This window comes from Chiloscyllium plagiosum, unplaced genomic scaffold, assembly GCF_037043375.1.
Source record: "Chiloscyllium plagiosum isolate Xiang-an unplaced genomic scaffold, Cpla_swu_hap1 HiC_scaffold_1, whole genome shotgun sequence".
Taxonomy (NCBI): domain Eukaryota; kingdom Metazoa; phylum Chordata; class Chondrichthyes; order Orectolobiformes; family Hemiscylliidae; genus Chiloscyllium; species Chiloscyllium plagiosum.
Genome location: NW_028270139.1, coordinates 9,336,154 through 9,363,882, shown reverse-complemented (window position 1 = coordinate 9,363,882; position 27,729 = coordinate 9,336,154). Strand labels below are relative to the sequence as shown.

Sequence of the window (27,729 nt, the reverse complement as noted above, 5' to 3'; positions counted from 1 at the left end):
CAACCTTGTGAATTAACCTTTTGTGTGGCACCCTATCAATTGCCTTCAGGAAGTCCAGATAAATTAAATTATATCTACAGCAACCCACTTTGGTTGTTACATCTTTGAAGAACTCTTAACAAATTAGTCAAACATGATTTACCATTCATAAAACTATGCTGTTTTAAATTTCTCTTAAGATAGTTTGTCAGCATTTGGCCTATATCTCTTTAAAACCCAACCCTATTTGTCTACCCATCCAGATGCCTTTTGAGTGTTATAACTGTACCAGTCTCCACCACTTCCTCTGGCAGCTTATTCCATACACACACCACTATCTGCATGAAAAATCCCCATAGGTCCCTTTCATATCTTTCCCCTGTCGTCTTAAACCAACTGCTGTCTAGTTTTGGACTTGCCGCACCCCAGGGAAAAGACTTTGGCTATTCATCCCATCAATGCCCCTCATGATTTTATAAACTTCTATAAGGTCATCCCTCAGCCTCTGACCATCCAGAGGAAATAGTCCCAGCCTGTTCAGCCTCTCTCTGTAGCTCAACCTCTCCAACCTGTTAACATCCCTGTAAATCTTTTCTGCACCCTTTCAAGTTTAACAACATCTGTCCTGGAACAGGGAGATCATTTGTGTACTTTTGATTTCCAGCATGATGAATGAGCATTTCCTGGCTAGTGGCTTCCAAATTGGGCCTTTAAGTGTCATTGAGGCTCCGAACATCCAGATCCTGTTTTGTATTTTGTAGCCCCTCACCTGACTGGTGTCTTGGTAAGGATGACTCCCGTAAGATCATGAGACATGGCTGCCTGCTTGCGGAGTTTTCAGTGCTTTTGCCTGTAAATTGCTGGTGCATGATACAAGTGAGATTTACGTAGCACACTGCTATACAGCACCATGTTCAGACCCTAGGCCAAAGACTGCTTACCAGAAGGCAAGTTGCCTGATTTGTGACTGTACTAAAAGAGATGGCAAGGCAATAGTCTAAAAAGTATCCAGGTAGGTGCTAAGTGAAAAAATGCTAAGAGAGTACCTGAGCAGCCTTGAGATGCAGGCTGGTGTGAGCGGTGAGCTGGGTGTCTGTCTGTGTGCATAAAATGTCCTCGCAGCAGCCTCTTAATGTTATTTACTTGTGTTCTCTGCAATATAGGTATATGCTTCCCGTACATCCTGCAAATGGATCAGGAAGGTGCCATGATATTCATGAGAGGGTGGCAAATATTGGATACTAATGTTCTTGGACAATGAGTGTGTGAGGCTGATGCCCATTGGACCCTGCCTTATGACACTGTTTGGTGGAGGAATATGGGGGCTCTTCACAGCCAGCAGCGAGCTGAGGTTGCTCGGTATCCACTCTGCCATCTGAAGAACTCTCGACATTTAACTTGTTCAGTGTGTTTGGTGATTAGGAAACTGAATTTTAATAAGGTGAGTTGTGGTATTAATAAGCATTGAACAAGTAACAATCTCCTTTAATTGGCCACTTGACGCTCTCCAAGAAGAAGCTCACCCTGCCGCTTGGCAACGGCATAAAAGATGCAGCAAAATGTTCCTGACTTTGAGATGAGCCTTGCCAGATCACTTGTCTGATTCTGCCAACATCTTAACATGGCTCGTGTTGCTCCGATCCCTTTGAAATTCCACCACAATGTCAAATAAAATGCATTGATGTGTGCATTCCTTGTCTGGTATTACCCACGTGTGACTTCTGACCCAATGTCAGATGATTAATTCTACATCCTCCTGTAATAGCCTGGTGAGCCACTAAATTAGGAATAGGCAATGACTGACAGCCTCTCGAACAATTCTCACATTCCAAGATTGAATTTTAGATAAAGGAAATGGAAAGTCAAGACTGTCGAGTGATTTGAAACAATGGTAAGGATTTAAGAGGTATTGGCTGAATTTAAGAAGCCAGAGCTAGAACTTAAAGTGAGGGAACAGGGCACAGAGAGAGCAAATACCAACTTAAAAGCCTGGAACTAAAAAAAGTCACTGTTATGACACTGGGTAAACCCTCCTGCTTAATTTAAAACCAGCAACACAGAAAAGATTTATCCTGTGCAGTAATCTGTAAAGATTCGAGTGGCCAAGAACTATTTAAACTAAAAACAACTTTATTTCTTAAAGTATAATAGAGAATAGTTAACTAACAACTATTTACAATTCCTTCCTCAAAACTATCTTTTACCTTCCCTTCTATAATACTAGTCTGATAAAACTCCCAATTAAGATTTACAGAAACATTCAAATTTTAAAACCAGCCAGTGGTCAAATCTTCCCTTTATCTTCATCGGTAAATTGGCTCCCCAGGTCAGTGTTGAGTTTTTTCTCTATGCAAACTACTTCTCTAGATAGGTACTTCTCAGAGAATTCTGACTAGCAGTCTACATCTGTTGGTCTGGTGACAGATCTCCTCCCAACTATTCAATTTTCCCCAGTCTTATACCCCAAAGCATCAGATTGTGTCAATGGCTTTTAAGATTGTCAATATACTCAATTCAACTTGATTGGAATTTGGTATTTTTCAGGGTATAATTTAAACTGATTGGCCTAATTCAAATCTGTTTTGTCACTTCTAGGCAACTAGCTACCCCAGTAGCTGGAGCACATGTTACATTGCGTCTTATTGAGAACACTTGATGTTGTCACTGCTAGCTTTTACTCTCTTAAAGGTATAGTACACCCACATCTCCATAACACTGATTTTAAGGAATGTTCTGAGGAAGGTAATCCTGAGTCTTTAATTTTATACGATTCCTCCCAAGATTTGATTAAAAGGACATTGACATAGATTCATTTGTTTTGAAAAGATTACTAAGCAGATAAGGTGGCAAAAATAAACTGGACACTGAACATGCAAAACAGGTTGACAGACATAGCTTGCTTTTTGAGTAGGTTCCTATCGATCTTGTGATGGCAAACAAATATTGAATTATCAGTGAGATTTCTGAGACTCGGAAGAATTAAACTTCTTGAGTGCTGTTGGAGTTGCACTCATCCAGGTGAATGGGAAGTATTCAATCATACTCCTGATTTGTGCCTTGTAGATGGTGGACAGGCTTTGGGGAGTCAGGAGGTGAGTTAGGCATCACAGTATTCCTAGCCTCTGGAACTACGTAGAAAAATTGCACAACAAAAAAGGCAGACACCGGCATCTCCAAATGATGATTATGAGCTGGGCCATAAATTCAAAACGTATTTGATTGCCATCACGATCCTGAGGATAGAAGGTGGGAGGGTGAATGGAAGGCAAGTAACTAGGGACAAACAAGGACAACTGAGAATGCCTCAGGATCTCTTCCTCAGACCAGAAGTGGAAATTCTGAGGGTAATGTTCAATTCCTGAGTGTTTCCTTTGTTACAAGGTGGGACACCTCAGTATCACTGCAAGGTAAATCTACGGGATTTATCAGGATACATAGTCAATACAGAGAGAGGATCCCTGACTAAGAATACAGCAGATTGAGTTGTAGCTCTGACTGAAGCTATGAGATGAAGTGTGAACACTGCTGTGAGTGAAGGGAAAGTAAACAAGAGACCTGAGGATTATAGGGAAATCTTGGCAAGAGTAAAAGTAACTCCTTATTCCTCAAAGGAAGCAAGTAAATATATACAGAAGCCACCCAAACTCTCTCGTTGAACAAAAGGTATGATTTTGCTACCAGACAGTAAAATGAATGCCAAGGTTTTAGTAAACGGCATTGGCAGGCGATATGTACTTGCACAGTTGTATCAGGAGTCACTGGAGTGTGACCTAATGTCTGGAATGATATCCTTAATTTCCATGGGTAATCATGGTTGATTCATTTTCTTCCTAGATTCCTCCTTACTCACCGGGATATATCTTTGCTGTGAGTCACAAATTATTTTCTTAAGTGTCTATTGATCGTCAATTGTATTTTCTGCCAAACATCTTTTCCAGATCACTCCAGCTGTCATGCTTATGTAATTTACCCTTATTTAAGTTTAGCTTTGTTTTTTCCAACAGCTGTATCTCACTCTCAAACTGAATAATAAATTCTACCAGTCACTGTTCCATTGGGGGTATTTTACACTGAGATGTGCCTCATTATCAGAATTGTCTGATTCTTGGATCCATAACATATTGTTCCAAATAATGATCCCAAATAGTTTATGAATTCTTCCTCATGGCTACGTTTGTCAATTTGATTTTTACAATCTACAGAAAGATTGCTTTTGTCACATCCCTACTTATTTCATGATTTATTCTCTGTCCTCCAGAATAGCTACCCATTCATTACACCAACCAGTGTCTTTCTACCTTGTACTCTTACCTCAGCATTATGGGTACTACATCATCTAGTCTAAGCTCTTTTTCCTTCCCTTTTACTTATTCTGTCTCATACTAATAAAGTGACCCACCACCTTTCCTTCCTGCCCATCCTTTTGAAAGGTTACATTTCTTTGAATATCCTTGAATAAAAACCTAGTCCTATGGTGAACATGTAAACGCTATCAAATGTCATAAAAAGCCATCTGCTTCACTAACACCCTTTAGAGAAGGAAATCCTGCTTTCCTTGTCTGGTCTAGTCTACATGTGACTCCAAGTCCATGGTTGACTCTTGACCTCCCTCTGGACAGCTATGGGTTGACAATAAATGCTGGTCTAGCCAGCGGCATTCACATCCTGTCAACAATAAAAGTTTCCAGCTGCAATCTCCTTGTCTCCATAATTTAAGATCGTACACAAAAGGCCAATGAAAAGACGTCAAGACTTGTTTTTATTATTTGGAACCATGCCGTTTCCAAGAAATGGCTTATTAATAAAAACAAGAAAGTGCTAGAGAAACTCAGCAGATTTGGCAGCATGTGTGGAGAGAAATAGAGTTAATGTTTAGAGACCAATGACTCTTGTTTGCATCCAAAGAGTAATTGGATTTGAAATGTTAACTCTGTTTTTCTCTCCACACGGGCTTCCAGATCTATTGAGTTTCTCTAACACTTTCGGCTTTTATTTCAGATTACTAGCATCTGCAGTATTTTGCTTTTGTCTGTTAGTTCCAAACAGTTGCTGGTCCTAAATGTTCTGCATCAAGAAAAATGCTTGAATTTTTTTTATGTTTTGGTTCTAAGGCTGTTTAGTTTGAGGATTGTTTGTTTTGGGAGTTTTGAAAAATTGTTTGGATTTTCATTTGGGGGAAGCTGAATCGATCTGCTCAGCTCATGTCTCCTGACTTTGGCGGAACGTTCTGATAAATTCAGTGTGAAAACCGATTACCCTCTTGAAGAGTGACCTCTCTATACTGTTTCCTGAGCAAGCTGTGACCAAGATCCCAAAGGCAACTGCCTTTATTTGGTGACACCCATCTGCATGTTTTTCCAAAGGTGAATCTTTGCAGAGGGAAATCTTTTTTTTCCATTTTTTTATTTCTGTGAATGTTTGGAGTTATCTAGAGGGTAACCATTTATATTTCCATATTACCAGCTAAGTATTGCAAACAGTTTTGCATCTTCGTTGTGTAAGTTCTGTTTTATAGTAAATGAATAATTTTGAGTTTATTTAATAAACCTAGTTGATGGGACTTTTATTTTAAGTCTAATATAGAGAAAGCATATAATTGGCAGTTTCTGGAAATGGGTAAAATAAGAGAGGGAAAAAAAGGTGATCCATGGAGTAGTAGAAGTGGAGAAAGACATGGCCATCTTGGTAATTATAACTTTGAGATCAGAACTCAGAGCTATAAGTTAACATAATTACAAGTAAATCCATACAAAAATTCAGAAGAAATGTCGTTGCTCACAGTGGTCAGAATCTGTGACTTGTTATCACATGGTTGGAGTAATTAGCTTGCATATGTTTAAGGAGAAACTAGGTAGGGTGTATGAGTGATGGGACAAAAGAATATAGTGTTTGGGTGAGATGGTATAATGAGAGGCTTGTTTGGAGTACAAACACTGCCATTGATCTCTTGGGCTAGATGGCCTGTTTTGTGCAATCTAACAACAACTTACATTCATAAAGTGTAATGTGAAAGTAATGTCACATCTAAGATGCTTCACAGTAGTATATAGAACAAAATACGACACTGAATCATAAAAGGAAATATTAGGCCAGATAAAGGAAAGCTTGGTTATCGAAGTATGTGTAGGTTCTTAGGGAGAGTATTTTAGAGCATGAGCAAGAGACCATCAGTGGTGGAGGAATTATAATTGTGAAGCACAAATAACCAGAATTAATGGAGTGCATACTTTAAAAAATTCATTCAGAGAATGAGTGTGACGCTGGCTATGGCAGCATTTATTGCTTAAGGGACAATGAAGGATCAACCACATTACTTTTGCTCTGTAGTTGCTTGTCGGCCATACCAGATAAGGATGATGGATTTCCTTCTCTAATCCCAGATGGATCTTTACACCAATGAACATGTGGACACTTTTAGGCCTAGACTTCCAATTCAAAATTTTTGTTGAATTCAAATTTCACAATCTGTTATAGTGGAATATTAGCATGGATTTCTGCATTACTAATCTAATGACGTTACCATGAAATCACTCATAAAGACTCGTGGAGCTATACATGATTAGAAAAATAGGGAGGAGAAATGTCATAGGAATTTGAAAACTAGAATGAGAATTTCAAAATTAAGATAGATTTACAAGGATGTTGCCAGGGTTGGAGGATTTGAGCTATAGGGAGAGGCTGAACAGGCTGGGGCTATTTTCCCTGGAGTGTCAGAGGCTGAGGGGTGACCTTATAGAGGTTTATAAAAACATGAGGGGCATGGATAGGGTAAATAGGCAAAGTCTTTTCCCTGGGGTCAGGGAGTCCAGAACTAGAGGGCATAGGTTTAAGGTGAGAGGGGAAAAGATATAAAAGAGACCTAAGGGGCAATGTTTTCACACACACGGTGTTACGTGTATGGAAATGAGCTGCCAGAGGAAGTGGTGGAGGCTGGTACAATTGCAACATTTAAAAGGCATTTGGATGGGTATATGAATAGGAAGGGTTTGGAGGGATATGGGCCGGGTGCTGGCAGGTGGGACTAGATTGAGTTGGGATATGTGGTCAGCGTGGACGGGTTGGACCGAAGGGTCTGTTTCCATGTTGTACACCTCCATGACTCTATATTGCTTGATTGGAAGCCAATGTAAATCTGTAAGCATTGGGCTGTTGGGGAATGGAGCTTTCTTGTAAGTTAAGACACATGCAGCAGAATGTTGGATGACCATATGTTCTGTATTTCCTAATAATTATTTATCATTTCTCTGGTGTTACCTTTTATAATTAATGCCCATTTATTTATACATATATCTCCCAAGTATTAAACTGTTCGTGTTTTGTTATAATTTTACATCTTAAACACCAGGGGCTAGTTACCTCAGTTGCTTAGTGTGTAATACAGAATGACATTATAACACAAGTTCAATCATTGTACTAACTATCCTAGTTCACAGAGGCCCTACTTTCTCACCTCACCAAATAGAGTTGGAGTGGTGTGCCTCAAGCTGTGTATAACCAGTGGTCTCTCTCTAATGGGGAGAGACACCAATGCTCCTTTGTGGACTATGGCTAATTATTTACCTACCTACTCATCAAATATCTGTTCCATTCTGATATCTTAAGCATATAAACCCAAAATGTCTGGCAATACATCATCCAATTTTCATAAAGCAAGAAAACTGAAAAGACTTTTAATCTGCATTGTCATGGAATGGTTGCTGATGTGTGAGCTGTTTGTTTCAGGCATGAGTGACAGCAATTTATACTTGTCCTGTATCCCTTTGAACAAAGCTGCGTATAGATCTGTAAATTCAGCCCAGGCCATTCATTATTTCATGTCTAATTATATGATTGTAAAAGGCTTCCTCATGTTCTCTTCCAAATCATGCTTCAGACATGAAAGAGTGTGACATCAGAAGTCTTTGCTCAATTGCCATTTATCTCTTGCAGTCTTCGCAAAGAAAATTTGTTCTGTGTGTAAAAAAATGCAAATAAGTCTGAACCAAGTGCTTGCAAAAGGGACAAGATCTGCTGATTTCAAAGTTCACTGCTATTTAGTTTCCAAGTTATAATGTTGTTAATTCATTTATGACCATCTTAAACGAGCCAGAGCTTTTCCAGCTGAAAATGTCACCATCTGTAATGAAATGTCAGCACAAATGGATAACCGGTAGATTTCTGTTGATTTTCTAAATTTACTTTAATTTATGCTTGTGGCAGCAATGAATTGCAAACAGAGTCACTGCTGATACTCTGATGGATGTATGTGTAAGTACAGTTCACAGCAATATCGTCTCCTATGCACTGAACTGGAAGAAGAAAAATTGGATGCTATTAAAATCTTTCACTTGCTGTAGGATGAGAAATGGAATAGCGAATAGGAAGGAATGAAGGAAAAAGATAAGTAAGGAAAACTGTGTTAAATGCACCTAGCTCTAGATTCAAAATCTCATCTGCACTTTCCCATTAACAGCATAGTAATTGAAGCTTTTGATTCCAACGTATTGATTAGACTGTGTATTTGGAATTAACAGCATGTTTTTTTTTTGACAAATTCTATCTAAAACCTCTCAAGTTGAGCTCTCTGAGTAAGCAATAGAAGCGATAGACTCAGATATGTGAATTCAAACAATATTTATTCACTGGTAAATGCAAGGACAGTTCTTTCATAGCTAGTTAACATTTGAGAATGTGCATCATTTTAAGCAGAGTCTCGCTATCCTGGTGGAGAAACAATTATTATGGATATGATGCTAACTGAATAGCATGAACCAGATTTAATTGGAAGACTGTGTAAATGGAATTTGAATCATTTAATATGAGATCAAACAACTGAAAACTGGAGTCTTCAGGATGGACACAGAGACCAGAAATTAAACCAGCTCCTTTCTGTTTGTACAGCACGGATTAGACAGGGAGTGTGAGAGGGTAAAATAGAAAACTTTGTTTGAAGCTAATGGGATTAAAGAAAGAGGCTGACATCACAAAACATTTCACTATTATTAAAGCAACAGCTGTTGCACTTGCCATTAGAGGGAAGAGTTAGACAGCTTTTGGAGATGCGCTTCCTTGATCAGAAGGCCCTGATGTTTTATATATGGCTAATACAGTGCTTGTTTTGGAAGGAAATGCCTACAAAGGTCAGTTTATTTAATGATTACACTTTACTTTTCATAAATATTAATAAAGTAAGTGTTCAGGATTTTTGTGAGGAGCCCTTTAGACACTATATGATATGGCTGTATTACTTGTTTTAGTGGATTAACTGCACATCCGTTCTTAGGCGGATCTTTCTTCCTTTTAACGGATGGCATGTGATCTAATGGTGGGGGCAGGGAGAGTACGTCTAGTGACAATTTCAGATTGATATAATGGATTAAAATGTTGAAGAGTAATTAGATTAAATAATAAGTATATAAAACACAAGGCAGTGAAATTGGTTATCAGTCGTAGCACTAAGTAAGTGAGACAGCTATCTGTTTTAGATCGCATCCAATGTATATTTCTAATCAAATCACCGAGAGAAGAGATTTTGGGCAGATATAAAAGGAGGCAGCCTGTTTCTAATGCTGACAATGACCAATTTCACAGTCAAATTTGGATATAATTTACACACCAATATTTACTTTATATGGAACAACTCCAGAGTTTGCAGTTTGGATGTTTTACCTGTTAAAAGTCTAATGATATTTGTTTCAAAGCACCGACTCCTGGCAAGAGTTTGGCTAAATCATTATCTCAGGTTTCTGTAGACAACAGCAGCAGTGATGTAATCTCTGCCTGGTGACTATCGGTTTTCATTTCTGCTGCGATTAACAGTAAACTTTTATAAAAGCAGGCTGAAATGTGAAAATCTTTGCTGTTATTAAAGAAGGACCTGGATCAGTTATGCAAGAAAAACAACAGCAAAAACTTATAATTATCCAGTACCTGTTGCATAATAAAATGCCTTTGGTGCATCATAGAAACTTTAAGACAAAAGTTGAGAACAAACCATATCGGGCGATATTAGAGCAGGCAGCAAAGCTTAGCTATAAGAGGTAGATGTTAATGAGTACCTTAAGAGGGAAAAGGGAGTCAGAGAGACAGAAAAGTGTTGAAAAATTAAGGTTAAGGCAGCTGAAATACACAGCAAAGGAGTACATTGGAACAGGGTAGTGTGGAGGTAATAGAAGCAGTCTTAGTGGTGAGGCAGATATGTGGTTGGAAACTAATTTCAGTTCAAATATAACTATATTGTTGTGAACAGTTTGGTTCAACTTTAGAAATGTACTGCTGAGTTGGATGGATTTGATAGCTAGTGAGTGGAATGGGGACCCAAAATAATACCAGATTGAATGAAATTTCTGCTTGTGTAGTAGGGGATGTCAAATAAGCAACCTATTAATGTAGAAAGTCAGAATTCACACGACACCAGCTTTGTTTGTTTGAAATTGCAAGCTTTTGGAGTGCTGTTCCTTCATCAGGTGAAGTGGAGGGAAATGTATAGGCACAAAATTTATAGGCGGAGAGATCATTACAAGAAAGTCCATGTAATTAAGAGTGTCTAAAAGATAGTACAAATGGTGTGAGTGGTATGTCAACAGGCTGAATAGCAAGTAAAGGGATGGCCTATGATCTGATTGATTAAGGTAGAGAGATAATTACAAAAAATCAAAAATAGGACGACGCTAGAGACAAACTGATAGATATAAGAGTTGCATGATGAGGGTCTCGCCAAAGTAACAAGTAATCCAAAACTGTACTAACCAAAACTAATCAGCTAATTGAGATCACAACAAGTTATCAATGTGATACTTAATTTTTTAAAAATCGAAAGAACTGCAGATTTAGAAACAAAAACTGAAGTTGCTGGAAAAGCTCAGCAGGTATGACAGCATCTGTGAACAGAAATCAAAGTTAACGTTTTGGGTCCAGTGACTGTTCCTCAGGTGAAAATATTAAAACAGAACAGTAAGAAAGATTTTACAAAGCCAAAAGTATGGTAGGGTTACATCTAGAGCGACATGAACTCAGGATCATGGTTGAGGCCATCTTCATGGATACGGAACATGGCTATCAGTCTCTGCTTGGCGATTCTGAGTTGTGTATTTTGAAGGCCGCCATGGAGGACACTTACCTGAATGCCCTTGAACCTGAACTGTTCCCCAACTGGGAGGAAACAATCCTGTCTGATTGTTTCACGGTGTACATTCATCCATTGCTGTAGTATCTGAATTGTCTCACCGATATACCATGCCTCGGGGCATCCTTTCTTGCAGCATATGAGGTAGACAACGTTGGCTGAGTCACATGAATATCTGCCGTGTATGTGGTGGATGTGATGGTAATATCCATGCTGATGATTTGGCATGTCTTGCAGAGATTGCCGTGGTGGTTTACATTACATTACATTACAGTGTGGAAACAGGCTCTTCGGCCCAACAAGTCCACACCGACCCGCCAAAGCGCAACCCACCCATATCCCTACATTTACCCCTTACCTAACACTACAGGCAATTTAGCATGGCCAATTCACCTGACCTGCACATCTTTGGACTGTGGGAGGAAACCGGAGCACCCGGAGGAAACCCACGCAGACACGGGGAGAACGTGCAAACTCCACACAGTCAGTCGCCTGAGGCGGGTGTTGTGGTCACTGTGGTGTGGTATTGTGGATACTTTACTCACACCGTTTGACACTTTGACCACCTGCAAAGACTTGTTGGTGTCTTAAATCTCATACGGAATCCTTCGTTCTGCATTTTCCAGCTTTCCCTTCTGCAAAGAAATGGATTGCCCTCGTGTTGTTAATCCCTGTCAACTCCACTTCAGGATCCCCAACTCAATCCTTCCAAACCCCAGGGTCATCCCCCATTACTACCAAAAGCATGGCAGAACATAAACTGGAACTAAGGCTCAGGACATTATTAGTAGCCTCTAAACTGAGAAACAACCTCATTGCTCGCAAAATGCAGAAGCAAATCTAATGTACCCAAAGCCAATTTACCCTGTCAATGTTTCTAAATGGAAGGGGTTGATTTTGAATTTAGGAATAAAAACAATGAAAAGAAAAATCAGGAGACAATCTGATGTACAGATTACAGCCCAGATGGTGGTGAGGAAAATCAACAGAGCTCGCATACTAGTGGCTGTCTTCTCAATGTTAAACAGGTAGGTGTAAGGTAAAAGAAAGTTGTTTCTGTAATGCGATACTGTCACAGGGGTGTGTGAGGCAGGGTGGAGTGTAGAAGATTTGACCTATCTCCTCCAGATTAACCATCCCAAACAAAAGTATGTATTTCTATTGGGCTGCCTGATCACTTCTACACCTGACTCCCTGTCTGATGTATCCATTTGCTTATGTCGCTTTAACGTGCATCTTTGGCTGTTTTGGAATAGATTCTATTGAAAATGTTAAGAAGTCATATGGTTCTGCTGGTCTGGATGCTAGGTATATTGTGCCTGGTTTCCTTTGCCAATGGATTCTCTCATGGTGCAAGTACATCTGCTTGTACTGACATGAAACCAAAGCACATCGGTGCTCATCCACAAGATCTACGCAGCAACTTTATGACAGTGTACACTGACAAGACTACATACCTCCCTGGGGAAAAACTACCAGGTAAGGGAATATAATTATTAGTGTCCAGTCCTTTATATAATACATTTTATGTAATGAATCAATATAATTGTCACAGAATTTTTTATGACAGCAATGTTTCAGAATAGGTAAGAAATTCCAGGGTTAAGAAAAGACAGCTTAGTCCACTGAAACGGAGTTCTCTGGTGCCCACAGCTTGTTCATCACAGCATACAACTGCATTTTGAATAACACCGATATTTTTGCCTCTGCAATCCTTCATGTCAGATTATTGAAAATATTATCGCTCTTTAATCAAATGTGTTTTTCCTGACAAAGCTAACTATTCATTATTCTTCTATTCCTACTTTATTGGTAAACTTTGACTTAATATTGTAGGTTTATCTGTATGTAACACTTTTCATACAGTTCCTTTTTAATCACAACGTTTGTGGTAAAGCTTGTATTGGGCTCAGTTCCAGTGCTAATTCCTGACCTCACTATTGTGTAAGGATGTTGCTATTATCATGTTAACCAATGTTGAGCACAGTATGTGAAAGGCAATGTATTTCCTTAGGATAACCTTAGTTGTCTTGGGACTTCTCACAGACATCTGCTGTAACTGGCAAGTGCATATCAGTGTACTTTGACAGAGGGACTGTTTCAGAAACTTCTTTGTTGCTATATAATGCAAATAGTGGGAAGGGGGCAGAGCTAGGTACAGGCTCCCTACATTAGAAATTCTTACTGCCAAGCATGGATTAGAACCTAGTGCACTATGGGAGGCCAGTCCACCAATGGAGGTGAAGTGCTCCAAGTTTCAGGAGGGTAGATGCATATAGCATACATGTAGGTGCCCCACCAATCTGTTCAGTTAGGGACAGAATTAGTGCCATCCAAGTGGCTGTGGGTCTCACTGATAGGATCTGGGTGGATCCGTAACCTGGATACCTGACAAAAGCAATTCTAGATTAATCTCTCTTGCTCATTGGAGCATGGAGGCCTCCAGCAGTGAAGCATTAGGGATAATCCCAGTGTAGCCCCTGCCATTGGACTGTGTGGAGTTTTGACCTTTTCAGATTGTACCAATTTGCCTATTTCACAACATTTACTAACTTGTTAATTTGTCACATTAACTAACAATCTTTCTGTGAAATGTACATAAAGCAACAGCAAATATCATATAGATTTCACAAAGTTGTAAATGAAATGTAACATGAGATGTGAACACGTGGAAGGCCTAAAGATCATGAAGCATGGATTCTTTATTCCACTGGCAACAGACAGAGAAAGATTTCCTCAGTCCAATGTAATCCACAGACTTTGTTGTATGTACTTTGTATAGTTCCATTTTTTTTATCCTAAATTTCCATTCTTATTTGTAATGACCTGAAGCTGGTGGAACAAAGAATCCCAGCTTCATGATCTTTGGGCCATTCATATATTCAAATTGCATATCACATTTCTGGTATAGTTGGCAGGATTCCACAGCACAAGTATTAAATCATGGCCGATGGTGTTGAAATGCATCTGACAGAAGTAAAGCTGATGATGGAGTGGTTGAAAATGACAATGTCCATGAAGAAGTCTGAAATAACTCCAGGATAATTGGAGGCTCAGTATTGGAAGAGGGAATCAACCCTAGGCAGAGGGTCCCCATGTGCATTCCTTGATATTACAGAGGCAGAAAATGAAACTCCTCATTTAGATATTCTACTTTGTGACGTGTAGGAATTTGTGATTTGAAGGTGCCGGTGTTGGACTGGGGTGGACAAAGTTAAAAATCACACAACACCAGGTTATAGTCCAACAGGTTTGAAGCACTAGCTTTTGAACAGATTTGATGGATGATTGGATTTACCTGATGATCCTGGAATTGGAAGACAGGAATGAGGACAGATAGCTGCTATCGCATTGAGGGCTTCAAGATAAGTGAGCGGGTGGGGTTTGTAATGGGGCATCTGTGTGGTAATGTCCATTGTGGAATAGTGGAAAGGTATACAGATGTTCAGAAAAGCCCACAGTGGATCTTTGAAGTACTGACTACGGATTCTGGGTATAGCAGTAACCCAACACAGCTACAGTAGAGGCTTTATGAGTACAAACAGCTGAAGATGAGGATCTGGTTTCTGTATCCCTGGAGGATGGTAAAGGTTATCTATCATATTTGTCCTGGATCCCTCCTTCCACTCAACCAGGGGCAGGATACTAAAGAACTGCTGAGCAGAAGCAATGAGATATGGGAACTTTCAGATAGCGTGGAGGAGGCTTATTTGCGACAACCCCCAATTATTTTTCTTTGAAGCATGTGATTATATTGTCAGGATCATAGGGAAAGTTTGAACTCCAAAGACTGAAAAAGAGGCCTCCATCAGGGAGGTGACTGTCAGTGCAAACGAGAATGTAGAGCTCAGGGTGAAGAGGCAGGCAGAACAGATGGTTGTTTGGGTTGGTCGTGAATTCCATGCTGAAAATGTCATTCTCTGAGCTCTGCATAAGGCCCTGTATCGAGTTGGTGCAGACCGAAACATGCTCTGTCATGTTGACTGCAGACTATCAATTCTACCAAACATTTTCGAGTTTATACCCATTAGCCTTTAACGAAGCCATTAAAATACTCATCTGAATCCTCATTTGAATGCAGAGGAACTCTCCTGTGAGCTGACACCCGCATTATCATTGTCTCCTGTCTGGTTGCAGGCAACATGAGCCAGGTATCTTCCAACGTGCAGCTCCTGCCTCAATGCTTTCCTCTAAGACATGCACAGAGTCAATATCTGCGTTGGGGACAGTGAATGGGAAAATGCCTAATGGTCTAGTTTTACATCATTGTCTTTCTGTCTCCTTCCACTATCCTGGCAAGTTGCAGCTCCTGGATATCTAAAAGGAGAAAGGGACAGAAGTGGATCACAGATTAGAACATCAATCTTTACCACCCGGTATTATTCACCACCCACATCATCATGCACATCCCAACAGTATTTGCAACTGTATCTGCTCCATGGAAAAAATCTATCTCTCAACCCACTCACAATACACTTTCAAAATTTCAACTTTGGGTTGGTTGGGTGTACAACGTATCATCCGCCGTCATTTCCGCCACCTCCAAATGGACCCCACTACCAGTGATATGTTTCCTTCCCCTCCCCTATCAGCGTTCCGAAAAGACCACTCCCTCCGTGACTCCCTCGTCAGGTCCACACCCCCCACCAACCCAACCTCCAATCCCAGCACCTTCCCCTGCAACCTCAAGAAATGCAAAACTTGCGCCCACACCTCCCCCCTTTACTTCCCTCCAAGGCCCCAAGGGACACTTCCATATCCGCCACAAATTCACCTGGACCTCCACACACATCATCTATTGCATCCGTTGCACCCGATGTGGCCTCCTCTATATTGGTGAGACAGGCCGCCTACTTGCAGAACGTTTCAGAGAACACCTCTGGGACACCCGGACCAACCAACCCAACCACCCCGTAGCCCAACACTTTAACTCCCCCTCCCACTCCACCAAGGACATGCAGGTCCTTGGATTCCTCCATCGCCAGACCATGGCAACACGGCGGTTGGAGGAAGAGCGCCTCATCTTCTGCCTGGGAACCCTCCAACCACAAGGGATGAACTCAGATTTCTCCAGTTTCCTCATTTTCCCCTCCCCCCACCCTGTCTCAGTCAAATCCCTCGAACTCAGCACCGCCTTCCTAACCTGCAATCATCTTCCTGACCTCTCCGCCCCCACCCCACTCCGGCCTATCACTCTCACCTTGACCTCTCTCCACCTATCGCATTTCCAAAGCCCCTCCTCCAAGTCCCTCTTCCCTACCTTTTATCTTAGCCTGCTGGACACACTTTCCTCATTCCTGAAGAAGGGCTTATGCCCGAAACGTCGATTCTCCTGTTCCTTGGATGCTGCCTGACCTGCTGCGCTTTTCCAGCAACACATTTTCAGCTCTGATCTCCAGCATCTGCAGACCTCACTTTCTCTCAAAGATTTTAACCTACTGCGAATCCTCTTACAAGGATGCCTTCCTTGAAGAAGCTCTCTTCCTCCCTCTACAAGGATTTCAGTGAGTCCCTCTCTCACTGCACACCCCAAGTCATCTCCTCTGCACAGAAGCTCTTCAGCCATGTTCTCAAACAGACTCACTACCACAGCCACATCTCCTTCCTCAGCACCTGCCTACGGAACCGACTGATCCCACACGGACTCCGGACTACGTTCAGACCAACAAAATTTGGACCCAACCAGGACAAGCTAGTACCTAGAACAAATCCGAAGCCTCCAGCAAAAGACCTCCCTCCGGATCCTTCGCTCCACGCTTGCAGCCATGCGCCGCTACCTACATTCCCTGCAATTAGACCAACCCCAGCTCAGGACAACACTCTCACAGACCGTAAAGGACCTTTATTGTTCTTCATCCACAGAAGAACCCATACACTAAATAAACAGTTTTTCCTAGCCATATCGGAAATTAAAGACAGTAAGAACCAAAACCTTTCATGTACTTACCCCCACACTCTGGGTTCCTCAACTTCCATCGGCCTCCGAGATCGGTCCGGCGCCATTAATCACGCGTCTGCTACATCGCCCGCGGCAACAACCGCCGCCGCGGACCAAGACGTCACTTCCGCCCCCACCGACCTCGCAGCCTCCACGATCGCCGCCCAGACAACTGCCTCCACGATCGCCAGGAAGACCATCGCCGACAGATTCGCGGCCCGCGCAGCTATCGGGATTAGCACTGTCTCGGTCGTCGTCACAGCCACTTCTGCGCCCTGGGTTGCTGCCGCCACAGCCACTTCCGCCCCCAGTGACATCACTAATCTGCACGACCACAACGCCGCATGTGTCTCCGCCCCCACGCCGATCTCCGTCACCCCGCTTAACTCCACCCCCACGCCGATCTCCGTCACCACGTCTAACCCCGCCCCACGCCGATTTCCGTCATTACGCCCAACTCCGCCCCCACGCTGATCTCCGTCCCTGCCCCCACGCCCAACCCCGCCCCCACTCCCAGCTCCAGCCCCACACCAGGTCCTAGCTCCCAGCCCTGCCGTGTTTTCACTATCCCTCCAGAACTACCCCTCTGAGGATGAAAGATCAGTCCTCAGCAGAGGCCTCACCTTCATTCCCCTACGCTCTCGGATCAACGAGTTCAACATGCGGCGTGACATCGAACAATTCTTCCACTGCCTTCGCCTCCGCGCCTACTTCTTCAACCAAGACTCTCGCCCACCCTCTGACGACCTCTTCTCCCGCCTCCAACACACCCCATCCACCTGGACACCCCGTGCTGGCCCCTTACCCGCCCTTGATCTCTTCATAGCCAACTGCCGCCGCGACATTAACCGCCTCAACTTCTCCACCCCTCTCATCCACTCCAACCTCTCACCTTCGGAACGTGCAGCCTTCCACTCCCTCCATTCCAACCCCAACCTCACTATCAAACCAGCAGACAAGGGAGGCGAGGTAGTAGTTTGGCACACCGACCTTTACACCGCTGAGGCTAAACGCCAGCTCGCGGACACCTCCTCCTACTGCCCCCTTGACCATGACCCCACCTCCCACCACCAAACCATCATCTCCCAGACCATCCAGAACCTCATCACCTCAGGGGATCTCCCATCCACCGCCTCCAACCTCATAGTCCCACTACCCTGCACCGCCCGTTTCTACCACCTGCCCAAAATCCACAAACCTGACTGTCCTGGCCGACCCATTGTCTCAGCCTGCTCCTGCCCCACTGAACTCATCTCTGCATACCTCGACACGGTCCTGTCCCCCTTAGTCCAAGAACTCCCCACCTACATTCGGGACACCACCCACGCCCTCCACCTCTTCCATGATTTTCGCTTCCCCGGTCCCCAACGCCTTATCTTCACCATGGACATCCAATCCCTGTACACCTCCATCCCCCATCATGAAGGACTTAAAGCCCTCCGCTTCTTCCTTTCCCGCCGTACCAACCAGTACCCTTCTACTGACACCCTCGTTCGACTGACTGAACTGGTCCTCACCCTGAACAACTTCTCTTTCCAATCCTCCCACTTCCTCCAAACCAAAGGAGTAGCCATGGGCACCCGCATGGGCCCCAGCTATGTCTGCCTCTTCGTAGGCTATGTGGAACAGTCCATCTTCCGCAGCTACACTGGCACCAACCCGCACCTTTTCCTCCACTACATCGATGACTGTATCGGCGCTGCCTCGTGCTCCCACGAGGAGGTTGAACAGTTCATCCACTTTACCAACACCTTCCACCCTGACCTCAAATTCACCTGGACCGTCTCTGACTCCTCCCTTCCCTTCCTAGACCTTTCCATTTCTATCTCGGGTGACCGAATCGACACGGACATCTACTATAAACCGACCGACTCCAACAGCGACCTAAACTACACCTCCTCCCACTCTGCCCCCTGTAAAAATGCCATATCATATTCCCAATTCCTTCGTCTCCGCCGCATCTGCTCCCAGGAGGACCAGTTCCAAAACCGTACAACCCAGATGGCCTCCTCCTTCAAGGACCGCAACTTCCTGCCAGACGTAGTCGACGATGCCCTCCACCGCATCTCATCCACTTCCCGCACCTCCGCCCTTGAGCCCCGCCCCTCCAACCGCCACCAGGACAGAACCCCACTGGTCCTCACCTACCACCCCACCAACCTCCATGTACAACGTATCATCCGCCGTCATTTCCGCCACCTCCAAACGGACCCCACCACCAGGGATATATTTCCCTCCCCTATCAGCGTTCCGAAAAGACCACTCCCTCCGTGACTCCCTTGTCAGGTCCACACCCCCCACCAACCCAACCTCCACTCCCGGCACCTTCCCCTGCAACCGCAAGAAATGCAAAACTTGCGCCCATACCTCCCCACTTACTTCCCTCCAAGGCCCCAAGGGACACTTCCATATCCGCCACAAATTCACCTGCACCTCAACACACATCAGCTATTGCATCCGCTGCACCCGATGTGGCCTCCTGTATATTGGTGAGACAGGCCGCCTACTTGCGGAACGTTTCAGAGAACACCTCTGGGACACCCGGACCAACCAACCCAACCACCCTGTAGCCCAACACTTTAACTCCCCCTCCCACTTCACCAAGGACATGCAGGTCCTTGGACTCCTCCATCGCCAGACCATGGCAACACGACGGTTGGAGGAAGAGCGCCTCATTTTCTGCTTGGGAAACCTCCAACCACAAGGGATGAACTCGCATTTCTCCAGTTTCCTCATTTTCCCCTCCCCCCCCACACCATGTCTCAGTCAAATCCCTCAAACTCAGCACCGCCTTCCTAACCTGCAATCATCTTCCTGACCTCTCCGCCCCCACCCCACTCCGGCCTATCACTCTCACCTTGATCTCCCTCCACCTATCGCATTTCCAAAGCCCCTCGCCCAAGTCCCTCCTCCCTACCTTTTATCTTAGCCTGCTGGACACACTTTCCTCATTCCTGAAGAAGGGCTTATGCCAGAAACGTCGATTCTCCTGTTCCCTGGATGCTGCCTGACCTGCTGCGCTTTTCCAGCAACACATTTTCAGCTCTGATCTCCAGCATCTGCAGCCCTCACTTTCTCTCAAAGTATATGGCAGGCAGCATATTTAGTTAATTACTACCAAATCTGACTGTACCACAAGACAACATTTACCTCTGTTCTCATCTGTTAAAATTATTGATAATTCCAAATTTATTCCGGAAAGCAAATACAATCCTGGCTTTTCTGCAATCATTTCTCCATCAAACGTCTGGTTGATATGGAAAGTACGATACAGTACAATTTTACTTTTTAAAACTCTTTATTGTAACAAAGAGCTGAATTTTACTAGGAATTGGCAAGCTGTTTTAATAAATTTCCTGGAGAGTTTTTCTCTGCGAACCCTACAGGGTATTTTAGTGCAATCACCCCAAACTTCTCTCATTGAGCAGGATACAGGACATGATTAATGTATTTCCTCACTTCTGGCAGGTGGGAATACATGCTGCTGCTGCTGGGCTGTTCTTCCATCCCAGGAGCCAACGCTATCTTTAAAGCTTTACCATGCACCTGGCCAATCATTGGCAGTCTGGAGTTGCCTTTCACGACACATGAAGTGGGACAGCAACCATAAATCATGCTGCTTAGGGCACATAGGAAGCATGGCTGATATATTGTTACCTATGCAAGTACACCTTCATACATTTATCACCATACCAAATACTTGCTTGTCTCTAGTGTTACATAGCAGAGTCGACACCCTTCTGATAATTAAAACCGACACACCCAGATTACTTCATAATTTCATAAAGATGTGTGACAAGTGGTGTAACTAACTGCCTGTACATGTACTTTAAACTGCTGTTCAGACTTCCATTTTTTTTCAAGTCGCTAAGCAAAGAAGAACAACACCATCTTTTAAAGGGACCATGCAATGCTTTTCCCTCCTTTTTCACAATTTTATCACCTTTGCAACACTAGTCTCATCCCATTGTACAACCCTGCCTAAGTCAATGCTACTTCTCCCAATGCCTAGTGTAGCCCAGCATTTAATGTGGGACCATCGCATACAGGAAAGCTTTCAAACACTTCAATCCATTCACTTTCATTCTCCAACAGCGAAAGTAAAACATAAATAAACAGGAGCTGCATTTGAATCATGGAATCCCTAGAGTATGGAAGCAAACTATTCAGTCCATACCAACCCTTCATACAGCATCCCACCCAGACCCACCACCCTACAACCCTGCATTCTCCATGGCTAATCAACCCAATCTATACACCATGGGCAATTTAGCATGGCCAATCCACTTAACTTGCACATCTTTGGATTGTGGGAGAAAACCGGAGCAAACCCACACAGACACATGAAGAATATGCAAACTCCACACAGACAGTCGCTGACCACTGAACCAATCTCCCAATTGCTTCTGGGAATATGCTTTTTTTCTGAGTACCAACAAATTAACAGTGAATAAATGTTCAAAGTTTGGGAGAAGATTTGTAGCTCGGGTGCTCGTTGTTGTGGTTCTGTTCGCCAAGCTGGGAATTTATGTTGCAGATGTTTCGTCCCCTGTCTAGGTGACATCCTCAGTGCTTGGGAGCCTCCTGTGAAGCGCTTCTGTGATACTTCCTCCGGCATTTATAGTGATTTGTACCTGCCGCTTCCGGTTGTCAGTTCCAGCTGTCTGCTGCAGTGGCCGGTATATTGGGTCCAGGTCGATGTGCTTATTGATTGAATCTGTGGATGAGTGCCATGCCTCTAGGAATTCCCTGGCTGTTCTCTGTTTGGCTTGTCCTATAATAATAGTGTTGTCCCAGTCGAACTCATGTTGCTTGTCATCTGAGTGTGTGGCTACTAAGGATAGCTGGTCGTGTCGTTTCGTGGCTAGTTGGTGTTTAAAAACACAGAAATAGAGAACACACACCGGATCATCAATGCCACACACTCACAGGAATCCGAATCACTAGAGAGGATGAAAAAGACAACCAATTCCCATTCCTAGAGGTGATGGTACAGAGAACACCGAACAGAGAATTCACCACAGAAGTATACAGGAAAGCCACACACACAGACCAAGTCCTAAACTATGAAAGCAACCACCCAACACAAAAGAAGTTGTATCAAGACACTGTTCAAAAGGGACACAACACACTGCAGTATACCAGAACTGCAAAAAGTGGAAGAAGAACACCTGTACAACGTATTCGCCAAAAACGGATACCCTCGCAATTTCATCAACAGATGCCTAAGGGAAAGACAACGGAATGAGGACATGCCACAACCCAAAGGACTAGCCACACTACCATAATCCAAAACATTTCTGAGACAGCCAGACTATTAGCGGTCGCAGTAGTTCAGCAACACTCCACAGGACCCTGCCATTGACTATAAGTCCTGCCCTGATTTGCCTTGCCAAATTTAAACACTTCACTTTTATCCAAGTTAAATTGATGAGACCTGGTACAATTTGCACTGGTAACAGTATAAGCCACATCTGTGGGTTGGGGATAGGGAGATCCCACACAGGTCCCCAGTGAATCTTTGGAAGGAGCCAGCTGCCCCATAAAACTTTGATGATAAACACAAGGTGGAGATGCTGGTGTTGGACTGAGGTGGACAAAGTCATAAGTCACATGACACCGTGTTGTAGTCCAACATCACAAGTTTTCAGACACCGCTCTTTTATCAGGTGAAGACTTCACACCTCATAGCTGTCACCTTGACTGCCATTAGGATAGGATGATCACCCAGTCCTCCAGGGTGCATGTCCTGCTCCAGCAGTTGGCATAACTCTGTGCTGTCACTGTGCTTTGCTCCTCTGAGGAAATGGCATTGAGATTCTGGCCAGCCCACCCCTGTGCTGCCTGTGCATCCTGAGGAAACCTACAGCTGCAACCTCTTCAAGTGGAAGCTGTTCAGTAGTTACTGTGAGTCACAGAATGGTGAATCTGTTTTTCCTCCATCACAGACCTAGGGGATTGGCGCAGAGCTATGCCAACTGCTGGAGCAGGACACACGCTCTGGAGGAGTCGGTGACCACTGTAGTCTCCACATGGAACTTTGACATAGGACCTTATTTTGCTGAATGTGGCACCAACCATATTGAAAAGTCAGAAGGAGGTTGGAAGTGATGTATGAGTATTGAACCCTTCTGCTCTCAACTCCGTATCCCAAGAAGCGGCATATTGTGTATCGGAACATCTTGGAGAATACCACAGGTCAAGGTGAAAGGAAATCTGCTCTGCCCCTCTGTGCAGCCAATGATATCTTGCATTACCTTTGTGCTTTGTTGCCTGCACTTTTAAGGTTGACTGTGATAACTTTTGTTCACAGAGATGACTAGCTTCAATTTGCAATGTCTACTGACATGGCAAAATTACTTGTGACCAGTGTTAGTATCCCCATTGCATGCATTTCAAACAACTATATAGCACCCTTCAAGCCACCAAATCTGCCGATTCCTAATCTTTATTTAGATTTGCTACTTATTGCCTGTATGCCTGTTCACCTCCCATTCGTGTTTGTCAAGATACTGCTTAAACGTTGCTAACATGCCCGATCCCGCTATTTCCACTGCCAAATTGATTCCAGACACCTGCCACCTTCTATGTGAAAACATGTCCCTGTCCTTCCCTAAACGTTTTTTTCCTCTCACCTTGAACCTGTGCCCTCTTTCCATCCTGGGAAGAAAGCCTCTGACTATCCACCTTATCAATGCTTCTTGTAATTTTGTAGACCTCTATCAAGTTGCCCCTCAGCTTCCGTCTTTCCAATGAAGACAATCTGAGCTTATCCAACCTCTTTTCATCAGAGCAGGCAGCATATTTGTAGACCTTCGCTGACTCTCTCCAAAGCATCCTAACTGAAGTTTTATACAGCTGCAACATCACTTGCCAACTTTTGTATTCGATACAAAAACAGATGTTGCTGGAAATGCTCAGCAGGTCTGGCAGCAACTGTGAAGAGAAATCAAAGTTAATGTTTTGGGTCCAGTGACCCTTCCTCAGAACTGATGGTCGCTAGGAAAATGTCAGTTTACATGCAGAAGATAGAATGGGGGTAGGGGGTAAGGAGTAAATGATAGGTAGGGATAGACCCCAAAGAGAAAGAAGTTCATGTAAAGTTTCCATTTCACATGCACCATGCTATGATTGCAGAGAATGCAACCTATAGTGTGCAAGTACTTGAATAATGCTAATTCTGGTGTCATCCGCAAACTTACTAAATATTAAAGAGCCTGGCATCATTCACTATTAGACAATATTAGTGTTGAGATAAGGAAAACAAACCAATCACTTTCCATATGCATTTTGCCTTTAGGAGTTATTTGAAAATGGCAGGAAATGCATGTGATGAATAGCATAGTGAGTCTTGGGCTCAGTTTGATAATCAAGGCTAATCCAAAAAAAACTCCAAAAAAAAAAGGCACTTTGGTATGTGGTGCCCTGAAATTCTTTACAAAGAGCTAAGGGTGATGTTTTATAGCTTTTAACTGTTGAATAAGCAGGCCTGGAAAACCTGAAAAGATCAATGTTGCCATCACCCAGCAACAACCTCTGGATTGAGGAGCTTGTTGTCCTTTTCAGTGCACACCTAGAAATAGTTGGAGAAACTTGCAAAGGTGAGCAATATCCTCTCTGCCTGTCTGTCTGTCTCTCTCACAGCAAGGATCATGGTTTGGATCTGAAAGCAGCACCCTTTACGTATCCGTCCGTAAGCTAGTTTGGGAAAAAAAGCCTGATAAAGCTTCAAATATCAAAACTGCCTATTGTTTCTCACCTGAATCTGAAATATGATCTGAAGATTACTGTTGTCCTGTGACTGTGAGCAATTGTATCTGAATTACAGCAAGGCAAAGGAACCAGAAGACCATAAGAGGTAAAATAGAAATAGGCCATTCAGCCTGAGTCAGCCCCACCATTCAATTACATTATAGTTGATCTGATAATCCTCAACTCCACTTTCCTCCCTTTTGGCATTACACCTGATGTAGCCAAGATGGACATTGCCCATTTCTTAATCAGCAAAATGGATGGTTTCCACCTTTCAAACACACTGCACATTGCCTCACACAATTTTAAAACAAATGATCAGCTAGTAATTTAATAAATCTTATCATTAAATTGTAGTTAAATTATAAGCATCCTGACCTTCTAAAAGACTTAAAATTCTTTCATCAATCTTTTAAATTTCCTTTCTTGTCTCCTTGAATCAGTTTTCTGATTTTACTGGTACTGTGACCTGGAATAAATTAATTTCTGACCCTTGCTCTGACTATTGAAATTGTGCTTCATGAAGCCTACTTAAAATGGTGGTGATGCTCGTTTTTTTTTTCTTTCCAGTCTAGTAGTTTTCACCTTTATTGTAAATATTTTCCCCCTTTTGCCCCACAGAGATCTCTAACTTTACACTCAGAGTTTCCAATTGCTCTAATAGTACCTTATTCGCGAAGGCTTCTGTCTCTTCCCAACTTTTATATTATTCCTACTTTCCCTGCACCTTTTTGCTAGTTCTGAGGTGAAGATTTTTTTTTCTTGAGTGCTGCATTCACCCTATGGCTGCTCCCATGAGTGCTGATGACTGAATATTAGTTTACAGACAACCTCAGTTATCTGAATCTCAATTATCCAAATTTTGGATTATCCAAATAAGATCTCAAGGTCCCATAAAATCGTTATCTGTTATCCGAACAATCAGTTATCCAAACACAATACTCCCTGCCTTTTATCATTTGGATAATCAAGGTTGTTCTATACTCTTCTCAGCTACTGGCTGACTGCATCTTTGTAAAGCTATAATATTCTTAAAGTGGTAGACATGTCTTAGAAAGTTTTTGTTTTCTCTAGTGTTGAATGGATTCTCAATATTGTTACCTTAAGTAATTTAGCAGTGGAGCTCACCATCTGATCACCATGTCATAATGGAATCTCTCCAGGGCGCTAACCACTATAGCGTGTGGTTGGATAATTTACTGACACCAATCCTCAGGTTTAGATATTTTAATCAACCTGCGCAGAGATGTTATTAGATATCTTATGGGCCAGATTAAACCCCCTCAAAACATGGCAAGCAGATAGGAGAAAGTGAGGATTGAAGATCTGAGTTGAAAAGCATGACACAGGAAAAGCACAACAGGGCAGGCAGCAGATGAGGAGGGGGAGAGTCAACGTCTCGGGCATAAGCCCTTAATCAGGAACATATCAAGCAGTGAGCTTATTTTATCTCATTTAAAGGTATGTGTAGATTAGATTCGATTCCATACAGTGTGGAAACAGTCCCTTTGGCCCAACAAGTCCACACTGAACCTCCGAAGAGTAACCCACCCCGCTCTGACTAATGCACCTAACATTATGGACAATTTAGCATGGCCAATTTACCTAACCTGCACATCTTTTGGACAGTGGGAGGAAACTGGAGCATCGGGGAAACCCACGCAGACACGGGGAGAATGTGCAAACTCCACAGACAGTCACCGAGGCTGGAATCAAACCTGGGTCGCTGGCACTGTGAGGCAGCAGTGCTAACCACTGAGCCACCATGCCGCCCAAAAGGCACTGCATTCCCGATGTGAATTGATTGGTCAAACTACTGGGCTTTAAGCAAAATGCACTTTATTCTGACACCACAGTTAAAACATAAACTCAAGAAGAATTTGTCTTTAACTCTATTGAAATGCTTAACAAAAATAGTCTATTATTTAATGACCACTTGTCAACTGTTCCAATATAGCAGCACCTCAAATACACCCTTGACAAAGTCAAATTAAGCAAAACAGATTCACTTACATGGTAGCTCCTGTCCAGGAGAAGGAATACCAAGAGAATGAATCTAGCAACTGAGAGAATACTCAAGTTTTTTTTGCTGCAGGAGAGAGAGAGAGAGAGTGAGAGAGAGATAGATCTGTATCTAGCAGCTCCTACTCCAAACACCCCAACTTCAACAGCTGAAAGCAAAGTTAAAATCCTAGGTCTATGTGAGCGTGACTTCACCCACTCATGCTTCTTTTGTCTAATTTTTAAAAAAACCCAAAGCTATTTTACTCTGCATTCCATGGAGCAAACACTATGGCACCAGGTTTACAGCATCCCTCTTAAAGGCACATCTTGCCACACACATCTCTGGAATGGGTGTCTTGAACCTGGGCCTCCTGTCTCAGAGGTAGGAACACTACCATGGTGCCATAAGAGACCCCCAATTCTCTTTTTCATGTCAAGTCTAAGGCCCATCTAATTAACAGTTGTAGCAGATTTAAAAGTAAACGCTACATATCATGAGGTGGAAGGTGAGATTAATGTCAATATGCAATCAATTTCAGGAAGAAACGGCTAATGATCCACAACTGGAAGCGCTTTGGAAAGTTATTGTGAAAAAATGGTCTGACGCAGTACAAGAGGAACTGGGCATTGCTATCGCAGATACTTTAGATTGCACAGAGATTACCAAGGTATCTCAAGATAATTTAATGTAAAGCTCTTTACAGGACACACTGCCACAGGGCATATGAGCATAGACCAAACAAGCACAGGATACTGTGACTCTGATCCGACAGTGAAAACGTCCGAGATATGCCAAAGTCTCAAACCGTAGCACCACAAAGAACTCCTAAACCCTCGTTAGATTGTGTCAGACTGTATGATCCAAAATCACAGCTGATTTTTTCACCATGCATGATGATTTTCTCTCAATCACAGACTACATTTTCAAATTTCTAATTGTCAAATGGTTAAA

General features: G+C 43.0%; 1 protein-coding gene across 3 annotated transcripts in view; it reads left to right on the top strand.

Annotated features, from left to right (window-relative positions):
• Positions 1-1,323: 1,323 nt before the first annotated feature.
• The window catches only part of reeld1 (reeler domain containing 1), a 60,772-nt gene continuing 34,366 nt past the window's right edge, over positions 1,324-27,729 (top strand). For 2 of the 3 annotated variants that reach the window (XM_043699297.2, XM_043699287.2), the window contains exons 1-2: positions 8,616-9,098; positions 12,340-12,562. In XM_043699297.2, coding sequence (XP_043555232.2) covers positions 9,018-9,098; positions 12,340-12,562 — 304 coding nt within the window. In that variant the 5' untranslated portion in view covers positions 8,616-9,017. Of the gene's footprint in view, positions 1,421-8,615; positions 9,099-12,339; positions 12,563-27,729 lie in introns of those variants that run through there. The other variant, XM_087975368.1, reaches the window with a different exon arrangement.